Genomic DNA, 12328 nt, shown 5'->3' with positions numbered 1-12328 from the left:
GCCTCACCAGACACCAGTCCTGCCAGTGCCTTGATCTTTGACTTCCCAGCCTCCAGAACCATGAGAAATAAATTTCTATTGTTTATGAATTACCTAGTTTGTGGTATTTTGTTATAGCAGCACAAATGGACTTAGACATGTTAAACAAATTACTGTAATTCTTTGGTTAGATTCTGTTACCCTAGATTTTAAGCAGATATTGCTAAAGTATTTTAAAATGTTCTTTTTTCCAAGAATGTAGTATGTGTTAGTATCTTTTTTGAAAGATTCACGACAGTCTTTTATTTTTCATTCATTACATGTTGAAAGCAAAGTTGTATCTATTAAAAAGTAAAATCACAAATTATTGGATCCATGCATAGGATTGATGTTTTCCATTTCTCCCTCCAGTGGCTTGAAAAGTGCAAGTGCTTGTCTCAGTCAGGTTTTTTCTTCCAGATTTTAAAATAAGAGGCATCTGCATCCTGTAAGAGAGTGACAGTAACATAAATCAGACCCTCCTACTACAAGTATTTACCCCAGTTTTTTGACAAAGTCCTGTTTTAAGGAGCTTTATCATCATGATTCACTGTTAAGAATCCTTACAAAACTTGTGCAAATGCTTGAATTAGGCTAAAAAACCATAGCCAAAATTCTAGGTCTACACAAAAATATCTCTAATGAGTTTAGTGTCATCATCTTCTCTATCTGATGTAAGTATCATTCATCAACCCATGCCATTTCTTAAATGCTGAATTCTCTGTTATTCTTATTCTGGATCAGCATATCAAAGCTACACTGATTTGCCCTAATAAATACAAAGAATAGTTCAGGGTATTTAGGATTGGAATTTTGGGGAGAAAACTCTAAAATTATTTGTAAACTTTCAGTATAGTGTTTAAAAATAAATCAAGGCAACTTGATAATCTCTAGGATGTGACATTTTATTTGGGAAGATGTGCATTTACCACCTCCAAGAATTCACAGTAAGAAAGAAAAAATAAAAATAATAATGATGAGGACACAAAATTCAGTGCAGCTATTGTTCTTGATCCCTAAAAATAATAAAGATTCATAAAAACAACGTTCCAAACATACTGTTCCCAGACTAAAGGATAGAAACAAATTTAAATATTGTCAACAAGTACAATTAGCTTGGGATAAGCTATATAGGCATTCTCTTAACTTAGATGCTTATAAACATGTGTCAATAAGGAAATGGATATAAACAATAGAAAATAATGGAAAAGGAGATGATTAATGAGGTAGGGAAGAGAGAGTAAAGTAAAAAAAAACTGAGGAACAATTTTTAAAAGTCTCTATGGTTTTGTGTAGTGAATGAGGTATTATGTCCCAGAAATGACAGAAAATGAAAGAATGCCCAGTTTATCATAAAAAAGAGTAATAAAGCAATAAGACCACAGAATAAGCAACATACAAGAGAACCTAAAAACACTCATGTAAGATTCGTATTATATTTTAATTCCATTTTTCCAGGAACTTTTTGAAGTACCTTTGTATTAAAATTGGTGGTAAGAATAAAAAGGCCATCATATTTTAAAAAGGCTAGATGTAATCAAATGCTAGATTTTCTGACTGACATTTATATTTCACAGTTAGATATTCTATAAACAAAACAAAATAAACTTCACATGGACATTTCTAAAAGAACAACTACAGTGGGATTGGAACTTTCTAGTCCCTGGTCCCTCTTTCCCCTCTGAAAAATTATTTCTATAATGATTCTTTCTCTGCCTATTATTGAAATCATTGAGATTGTAAATTGGTACAGACATTATGCAAAACAGTAGAGAGGTTCCTCAAAAAAATAAAAATAGAATTGTCATATGATACAGTAATTACACGTATGGGTATATGTACCCAAAGAAAATAAAATCAGTATCTTGAAAAGATATCTAGAGTCCCACGTTCATTTCAGCATTGTTCACAATGGGCAAGATATGGAAACAACCTACGTGCCCATCAATGGATGAATGGATAAAGAAAATGTGATATATACACAATGGAATATTATTTAGCCATAAAAAGGAGGAAATCCTGCCATTTGTAACAACATGGATGAACCTGGAGGACTTTATGCTAAGTGAAATAAGCAAGATACAGAAAGACAAATACTGTATCATCTCACTTATACAAGGGTCCTTCAAAAAATTCGTGGAAAAATAGAATTGAGATAATATGAATCTTTTCACAAACTTTTTGAAGTACCCTTGTATGTGGAATCTAAAAAGTCAAACTCACAGAAGCAGAGGGTTGAATGGTGGTTGCTGGGAGTTAGAAGGTGGAGAAATGGGGAGATGTTGGTCAACAGGTACAAATTTTTGGTCATAAGATGAATAAAATATAATTATAACTTGTAAGTTCTCGGGATCTAATGTACAGCATGGTGACTACAGTTGATAATACTGTATTATTTACTTGAAATTTGCTAAGAGAGTAAATGGATCTTAAGTGTCACACACACACACAAAAATATGAGGTGATGGATGTGTTCATTAGCTTGATTGTGGTAATCATTTTGCAATGTATATATACATCAAATCATCACATTGTATATTGTAAACATACACAATTTTATTTGTCAATCATAATATAAAAAAACAAATCTTTGATCTTTACAATATGTTAACTGAATATCCTGCTACCATCAAACACAGGATGAAAAAGAAAATAAAAGCACAACAGCTAACACAACACTCCAGGCTGTGTTTTAAGAGCTTTCCATATACTAACTCATTTAATCCCCATATTATGATTAGGTACGATCGTCATTATTAATCTCCACTTTGTAGATGGGGAGATTGAGATATAGAGAAGTAGCTTGCTTAACGTCATGGGGCAAATATGGGTAGAGCTGGGATTTGAACCCAGATAGCCCAGCACCAAGCTCCATACTCTTAACCAGGATGCTATGTTTCCTCTAGTAAGGTGGCCTTTCCCTGCCAGCTCTTATCTGTCACTGAGCACAATACCACTATATCAGCTGTCCTCCAAATTTAAAACTCAGGCACAATCTTTGATGAAGCTCACCTTTAGAACCATCGCATACTACCAAGTCCCAACATTATATCAAACCACCTATAAACAATTTGGGCCAAAGCAAACTAGTCCACTCCACAACTTGGTAGAAAATGAAAAGCCACCTTCATGATTTTTCAAGCTCTGGACATTTTAGTGTATTATGAAACAGTTTTATAACCTTTGAGTTTCTTTAAGCATTTTGCTGTGTTTTTCTTTTATTTTTCCCATGAGTAATTTTCACTGTTCTGCAGAAAGTTGGAACAAATTAAATGTCTAACAATTATTGGACTGCTTAAATAGGTAGGTTGTATAATGATATGTGTAGTATGATCCAGTTTTATAATTCTCTTTTTCATATATCAATCCCTACTGACTGATTTCTAAAAGAAGGTAGTAACAACGTATACAAAAGGCTTTTTTTTTTTTTTTTTTTAAAGATGACCGGTAAGGGGATCTTAACCCTTGACTTAGTGTTGTCAGCACCACGCTCACCCAGTGAGCAACCAGCCATCCCTATATGGGATCCAAACCCGGGGCCTTGGTGTTATCAGCACCACACTCTCCCGAGTGAGCCACGGGCCAGCCCTACAAAAGACTTTTTAAAAACCATCTGCAGCAACAACTTTTCTTTGCATAATCATAATCTATCATTTTTGGCTTATCTCATTACATTTCCCGTGCTGTTTATACATTAAACTCTTTTGATGGTCACAATTTTTCAGAAATAGTAAATAATATCCCCCACTCATTGCTGTAAGAATGAGTGCTGAAAGAATGAGTAATCACCATAGCTCCTCGGAGATGGGCATAGGCACGTCTCAGATGAGATAGAGCACTTCCAAATGAGGTCAAAGGAACGAGTACTATCCCACGTGTGTGCATCAGTTTAACAGAACAGTAAGTGCTTTAACAGAGGAAAGCACAAGGCTGAGGTGTACCTAGTCCTGGGGGTAGGGAGAGGGAAGGCCAGGCATGACTCCAAGGAGATGACACCTGAACAGAGACTGGTAGGACGGGTAGGAGTTGGTGGGGAGAAATAGTGGGGGGAAAGAGCATTTTGACACATAACGCTCATCAAACAGTAAGTATAGAAGAAAAAGTGTCAGTCTTTGACTTGATTTTACCTTGTAGAAAACTTCTTTCTCCAAGACTGGTAGTAATTTATGGCAAACCTACAGATATGCATGATAGAATACTTTCTATATTTTTTGTATTTATATCATGAGATTGGTGGAAGTTTGTAAGAAAGTTTTTTAAACACTGGAAAATCTTGTGTTTGCCTGCAAGATTGATACATATTATTAAGAAATGTATAAATTAGACTTACCAGACCACTCTTGAAGTTTTCAATCCTTTTCTTCCCTAACTTGCCAGTTATCCACCAGGCCCAGGTTGGCATATATTGCCACAAATATGGCATTGACAAAAAAGGTTGATCTGCAATCCAAACTTCTTTCAAATCATTGGCTATGCTGATTAACATCAGCCGCACACAGCGACTGGTTGCCATCTTCTGGGACTGGTCTCCATTACTTCCTACAGTCTAAGAACATTTAAAAATTAACTGAATTCAGAGTATTTATCCAAGCTGTTACACAGAACTTTTAAGCTAGAAGGGACCCAAAGGCCATCTAGTTGAGTGGCTCCTTTAGTGGAGCTTCACATCCTTTAGGAGTCCCCATAGGTACTAACAGTGATTTATAAACTATTTGTAATATTTCAAAAAGCCTAACAGAAGTCATACACTTACCAGATATGAGTATGCAGACTAATTAAGAAATGAAGTTTCTTTGCTTTTGATTAGAATTGTTTCATCTTAATGTGCTTAATGATAATTATATTCTCATTTTAGATCAAATCATTAAGACATGCATTTATCAAAGGAATTCCCATAAAACATGGAATCCATGGGGATGAAATGGAGGTAGAAGATAAAAGGGGCTTCTTGGTAGTGAAAAAAATGTGTTCCATAAAAGTGGTCACATGATAGTGGCTGCTTATAAGTGGTATCGTAGCAATTTCATTAGCCATTATGAAAACTGAACGCCAAAGCATTCAGAATGTTAAGCTAACCTTAACAATTTTCCTAATGCCATGAGTTAAATTTTGTGAATAATTCATAAGTAGTTCTAACACAAAAATCCTGATATAGAGTGATACAATAGCAATATATAATTAATAAAGCATTCAAATTATTCCCCAACTAGAAATTTTACCTTTGTAACTTCCTCTGTTAGGGAATTCTTCACAATGTCTGATTGCACGGGTCCCGGGCAAATGTTAGAAACTGTTATACCTGGGTATGTGTCAAGTTCAGTTCGGAGGCCATTAAAAAAACCCTAATAGGCCAAAAGAAAAGGCAAAATTAAATACAGACTCATTTCATGATTTTTCAAAATATGTTCTGAAATGCCTGAGTAAGGGACTGGTAGTGTAATCATTTTAATTGTAGGCCTGGAGATAATCTAGAACAGACATTCTCAGCTCTTTCCAGGTGGAAATGGTTCACCTCCTTTGGTAGTGGTGGCTCTTGTCATCAGTAATTTTTATGCTAGGCAAGCAATGGATAGGTGAAAAACTACCCCTGAAGATCTGATACACCCTCCTCATACTAATCTTCATCTCCCCAATCCAAAAGGGGTGCATGTCCTCCATTAAGAATCACTGAGGCCAGTTTTCTCTTTATTCCCCAAAGTGATCTAAAGTAACAATGTCTGAGGCAATGGGGAGAAAAAGGAGATTAGTACTTCACAGAAACTATCACAGAGGAAGAATTCAACTTGTACAATTTATATTACTATTTTAATAGAATGAATTCGTTTCAGCAAACATTTATCCTTTTGGGGTGAGAAGAGGGTACGTGGCTGCTATGGGCCAAATGTGTCCCCCAAAAGATCATGTATTGGAAACTTGATCTCCACTGTAACAGTGTGTATTAGTCTGTTTCTGTTACTTACAACAGAATACTTCAAATTGGGTGATTTATAAGAAAATAAAATGTATTGCTTACAATTTCAGTGACTGGAAGTCCGAAGTCCAGGGAACACACCTGGTGAAGGCTTTCTTTGGTGGTAACTTCAGTGATGGCAGGGCATCACAGTGTGAAAGTGGTGGAGCAGAGAGAGACTAACATCCTCGTTCACTCTCTTTTTAAAGCCCTCAGACCATGGCCACGACCACCATTTTTAATCCTTTCACTATGGCATGGTCCTGAAATCTTATCACCTCTTCAAGGCCCCACCTTTCAATTACCATAATAGAATTTCCCACCCTCTTAATTGTCACAGTGGGGGTCAACTTTTGGGGGACACTCAATCCAAGGTACAGTGTTAACAGGGTGGGAAATCCAATTATATTTGAAAGGTGGGGTCTTTGAGAGGTGATTGAATTGTGAGGACTGTGCCCTCGGGAGTGGATTAACCCATTCAGGTAGTAATGAGTTATCGTGGGTGTGGACTGGTGGCTTTATAAGGAGCACATAAGAGAGCTCTTCCCATTCTCTTGCCATGTGATACCCTGCATTGCCACAAAACCCTGTAGAGAGTTCCTGCCCAGAAGAAGGCCCTCACCAGATGTGCCCTCTGACCTTAGTCTTCCCAGCCTCCAAAACTGAAAAAAGAAATAAATTTTGTTCCTTTATAAATTACCTAGTTCGGGTATTCCATTATAAATGACAGAAAATAGACTAATACCATGGCTAAATGTAAATGTAAAATAAAATGTAATATGATTGCCTACTGAATTACTTTTGTAAAAACAGGCTAGACCCTCTAGACTTAAAGATATTGGCCATTTCTAAATCAATAAAGAATAAACAAATCTACTTCCCCTCATCTCTTTACCTTAATTAGGAATGTTCCAAGACTACATTGTTACAAGGCTGAATTGACTATTGAAAAGCCTAAACAGCTAACCTATGGTACGTTCTATATGATATGACAACATTAAACAGTTACCAGCCCTTAAATGCTGACACCTAGCAAACACAGTGCCTGTGAGGATTCATGCTGTCAGAGACTGACACAGTGCCTGACTCAGAGATGGATTGAAAGAAATGCTTAGTGAAGAAATGGAGAACCCCATACCTTTAACCTTCTGCCCCTCTGTAGCAAAAAAGTAGAGAAGACACCAAGCAAGCCAATACATCAGACACTAAAATCTCTCCTTGTTTGAAATCACATCTAGTACACTGTGTCAACTTTTCAATGATAGATAAGTTCACTCCATAGCTTGCTGGGAATCTGAGAAGGAAATATGCTCTTCAAAAAGAGCCTGCTGATTTCTGTGTTTAACTACTGGTATAACTAGCTAGAGTCTCAACCTGTCACATTCTATCAGAGGATCAAATCCAGCAATAAACAGTGAGTCCTGGAGGGCACACCAGACAGATCATCTGTGTGTTTTATTGAAAGCATCCTGCGTGTCTTATGAGATGCTTGGTGCCAAACAGATGGGGTGGCTGTCCTCCCTCATCTGCCTGCCTGAGGCTTGCCCAACTGTTCTACAGGAAGTGACTGACACCCCGTTACTAAATATGAGGAAATCATCAGTGTAGCATTCTGCTTCATCACTCTCTGCAACCGTCAGCTCTTCACAGCAGAGAGAAGATGTCCTAAATAACCAAAGCTTCAAGTTGTCATGAAGCTCTGATGACCATGCAGCTATTGTATCTCATTATTCCAACAATGAAACATTCTACTTAAACTGACCTTCAACAGCATTAGTTATAAATTTTGTGTCTCCTTTCATCATTCTTCTCCTGTTGGCCTTATGATTTCTTCATATCCACTCTGAAGCCAACATTAAAAATTCATTTCTAATATTTACACATTATAAATTATGCAACCCAAATCAAGTTTTTCTGCTAGCCTCTGCTTTGACTAGATTTTCTTCTTCCAAGGAAACTACAGTGATTAGAGTCAAGGCTTTTCCCAGTAGGGATATGAGGCCCCGGATTAATCATCCAGTGGGCAGTACCTATTTCTGACATGCAAATTTAATTAAACTAGGTAAAAATAAACATGAAGTACAAGGAGGAAGCAAAAGAAATCACAGAAATGGAGGTGGGGGATGAGTACATCCTGAAGTGTGTGTAGAAGAAAGGAGGGGTGAACCTCCAATTTGCCATGAAGGTGTGGAAGGCATGAGGATAGGGTGAAGGGTGACTTACTGACTAGACTATATACTTCTCGAGGGCAGAGACCATATCTTATAATCTTTATATCCGCACAATCTGTTGCAGTGCTTGGCACAGTACAGGTGCTCAATACATGTTTGTTGAATAAGTTAGAGGCAGGTGTGGCTCAAGTTGTTTTTAGCATTTACTGGGGACATCCTCTACCAAAGGGCTCTTGAGTCTTTCTTTCCATCTCCCTACATCACTGCCCAACTCCAATGACCTCACACACTAGGGACATATCCCCCATATACACATCTAGGTCAGTTCTATCAGAGTTGAGTTCGAGCAGCCTTACCTGAAGAGCATGTTTGCTAGCACTGTATCCACTGCCAAGGGGTGCAGATATAATACCCATGAGGCTATTCACAGTAACAATCTTTCCTTGCTTCCTCTCAATCATGTGAGGCAGAACACACTTTGTCAAGGACACTGTTCCTAAGAAGTTAAGTTCCATTAGCTCCTTGTAGACATCCATGCTGGTATCCACACACAAAGAACGCTGGGATCTTCCACCATTGTTGATCAGAATGTCGATCTAGTTATACAAAATCAGATAAGGGGATGTCCTGTGGATAGATTGATGAAATTTCTAGGGATAGTTGGTTATATTGTTAACCTGAAGAATCAATGGAACAATGGTATATTTCTAGAAGTCAGCAATAAGACAATAAAATAAAAACCAGAATTCACCAAAGGAACTAAATTCCCATTTCTAAGTGACTTTTTACAGAAGGCAATAAGTGTCATAAAAATAAAAACAGCAGTGAATTTTTAGCTTCTTTTGTTCTACATGGAAGAATTAGTACTTGTTAAGGTATGAAAAGTACTAGTTACATAAAGACAAAGACTCAGAGATTACGAGGCCTAATCATGGGCCTGATCTCATTGCATGAAAGGGTTGCCTAAAGCCCTTTATTTTTAAAATTTATTTATTTATTTATTTTTAAAATGATAGCACCACAGATGGGAATCTCTTTTGCAGTTACTTCAAAGCAAGACTGTATCAATATAATATGCTACTTACTCTACCAAACTCCTGGAGAACTGCTTTGGTAGCCCCTTCATGGGAACTTCTGTCCATCAGGTCAAGGGGTAAAACGAGTACATCTTTTCCTTTTAAATTGCCATTCTCTAAATAAAGACACTTAAAAATTAGTGTGGAAGTTATGCCATAGTTCAATCAAGATCCTTGCAATTCCCATCAAGTTTAACACCCACGCTACAATAGGAGTTGGCAACAAACTCATTTCTGGGTGGCCTTGTGAAAGTTTCTCTGAGTGACCAGGAAGAGGACTAGTGGTAATACAGCAAAATCTTATCAGACAAAAAGCTGGCTGGCTTCACAGGAAGTAGCATGGCATGCTTCAACTTTATATACAGTCGAACTCAAACTCTGGCAGAAATCAAGATTATACTACAAACTGAAAAAAAGAAAAAATTTAGAGCAATTTTTTTAGAAGCACAGACACATACATTTGTTTTATGATAGGCTCACAACGTTTAGTTTGTTCATTGCACACATTAAAAAACAGTATTTTATGCTTACAATAAGTAAGAAGCTCAAAGCCCTACAGTCAGATGACACATAGAAGCTTCTCTCCAGAGGCTAAGAATTCCAGAAGGCAAAGAAGGAAAAAGAAAATCCTGAAATTCTCAGCCAAGAAACAACATGATGAGCTGTAATAGGCCCCTTCTATTTCTGTTCATCAAGAGAACAATTGAAACTAATTTTCCTGGGCTCTACCTTGAAATACAACAAATAATACCAATAAGAAAAACAAACAAGTATAGAAAATATAAGAGGTATAAAGGCTTTATGGGCAATAAATTGCGAAACATCAACTGTACTAAAAAAAATTAAAAGGTCTACACCAATGACCTGAAAGATGAAAGGAAAGCAATCAGCCTCATGCCAGGTAAGAAATGCTGACATGGTCCATCTACTCTGCCAGTGCAGGACTTGCAAGTCACAGCAGTGGAGGGACAACTACCATAAAAGGTCTACACCAATGACCTGAAAGATGAAAGGAAAACAATCAGCCTCATGCCAGGTAAGAAATGCTGATATGGTCCATCTACTCTGCCAGTGCAGGACTTGCAAGTCACAGCAGTGGAGGGACAACTACCATAAGAAGTGACCAGTGCAAAACCACGAGAGGCCTTTGAAAGCAATATCGTGAAAGAGGCCCTTGTGGCCTTGCTGAGTGCTAACTCTCATTTCTGGGTAGTTAGCTTAATCAGCAAACTTAAAGATTTTAAAAGAATGACAAGTAGAAAGATGAAGAAAAATAGACTGCTGGAAAATTCAAAATTATCTCAGCTTAGGTACTAAATTTCCCATAAGAAATAACTTTATTGTTTGAGGCTGCTTTCGCTGTAAACATAACTACACCAAAACTCACACAAACAGAAATATTTAACACTGTTACTCTTTATGTGAATATGAAAAATATTACGTCGACTTGCATTTTTTAAACCTAAATCCATTCCTGTTCTTTTATCTTATATAATAAAAGTCTTATACTGTCCCACAGACTTTAATATCTAAAATTTGGGGAAAATGAATAAGAATCGTTCCTAATTAAATGTCTGTGGTTACATACATGTATGTCATGGGTAAAAACAAAACTGTTCTTTCTCTAAGAGAAAACTATAAGTCATCTGGTCCCTAAAAGTCCACCAGCATTTGAAAGAACTGGTGGTGACTCCCTAATGCCAAGAGTCACTGCAAAAAAAAAAGAGTAGAAAGGTGGCAGACAAGAAGAAAAGGGCATGGGCAACTAACGAAGAAATGACAAAAAAGAAGAGGATCTACATCAAAGCACTTGGAGCCAAGGTGCACTGCCCAGGAAAATCTCATTCTTTCCTATAAAACTCCCAAAACTGTGTCTGGATTTGGATTCTGATTTATTTCTAGGAAGCACTGCTGCTGCTTTAGACTGACTTACCAAGGCATCTTCTTTTCACTCGTTCCAGCTCATCCACTCTTCTGGCTGACAGCACAAGAGAAACTCCTAGTTTAGACAACTGGTAAGCCAGCTCCTCGCCGATTCCGCTTGATGCTCCAGTCACCCACACCACCATGTCAGTCAGCTCCCATTCTAGCGAGGAAGGAGTGGGGATGGAGGGGAGAGAAAGGAAGCTCTGGATTACACCCATAAATCTAAGATTAGCCAAAAAAAAAAATTTTTTTTTAATTTTTTTTTTTTTTGTCCTTTTTGAGACTGGCCGCACTGCGCTCAGCCAGTGAGCGCACCGGCCATCCCTATATAGGATCCGAACCCACGGCGGGAGCACTGCTGCACTCCCAAGCGCCACACTCTCCCGAGTGCGCCACAGGGCTGACCCAGAAAGGGAAATTTTTACAGAGATTAATTTAGCATCACAAGACTGTAAATCCATTAAGGATGGGACTTTGCCTGCCTGTTCATTGCTGTGACCTCAGTGCCTAGCACAGAGTCTGGAAATACAGAAAGGGTCCCATAAATAACGATGGAATAAACACCCAAGAACCATAGCAGGGCAGGTTCAAAGCCTGCCACTGTCCACTATCCTATGGAACACACATTTAAATATGAGTAATGTTTTAAAAACCCAGTTTAAACATTAGAGAAAATACAATTTGTCCTCAGGAAAAAGGTTTCATGTAGATGTCTGAACTAAAGATGGAAACATCCCAAATACTATGTCTGGGCTACAGTGCTTTCTGGCATATAGTGCACTTTTGTGGAAAAGCACAATTGAGCAACCTAGATGATCACTGGTTCATTCACTGACTACTCATTGTTCCAAAGTTCTGCAATGCTCAGACTCTATGGTGAATAACGTTTGTTTTGGAACTATTTATTAACCAGCCTAGAGCTAGCAAAGATCTTTACTTTTACACCCATAAGCAAGTAGTATTTCAAGCCAATGACGAAAACCTTAAAACAATCACAGCTCTGGCACCCTTCTTCCCACCATGAAGAAGAAAACTTTTTTATTTAGCACCAGCTTTTGTTTACCAACAAAATTGTACAGAATCTGGCATGCATAATGGTTCCCTTAAAGAGCCTCTGAAAGGGCCAAGCCCGTGGCGCACTCGGGAGAGTGTGGCGCTGGGAGCGCAGCAGCGCTCCCACCACAGGT

At 37.8% G+C, this 12328-nt stretch overlaps 1 protein-coding gene across 1 annotated transcript; it reads right to left on the bottom strand.

Moving 5' to 3' along the window:
- Positions 1–253: 253 nt before the first annotated feature.
- Positions 254–11299, bottom strand: DHRS7 (dehydrogenase/reductase (SDR family) member 7). Its single transcript, XM_008565946.1, has 6 exons — positions 11149–11299; positions 9225–9331; positions 8496–8735; positions 5238–5360; positions 4349–4564; positions 254–464 (listed from the first exon to the last, which is right to left on the bottom strand). Exons 1-6 carry the CDS (start codon positions 11282–11284, stop codon positions 417–419), a joined length of 870 nt encoding a protein of 289 aa, XP_008564168.1. The 5' UTR covers positions 11285–11299; the 3' UTR covers positions 254–416.
- Between the last annotated feature and the right edge of the window lie 1029 nt (positions 11300–12328).

This window comes from Galeopterus variegatus, unplaced genomic scaffold (genome assembly GCF_000696425.1).
Source record: "Galeopterus variegatus unplaced genomic scaffold, G_variegatus-3.0.2 Scaffold215, whole genome shotgun sequence".
NCBI lineage: Eukaryota > Metazoa > Chordata > Mammalia > Dermoptera > Cynocephalidae > Galeopterus > Galeopterus variegatus.
Note: the sequence above shows the minus strand (reverse complement) of the source record. Positions and strands in the feature narration are given on the sequence as shown.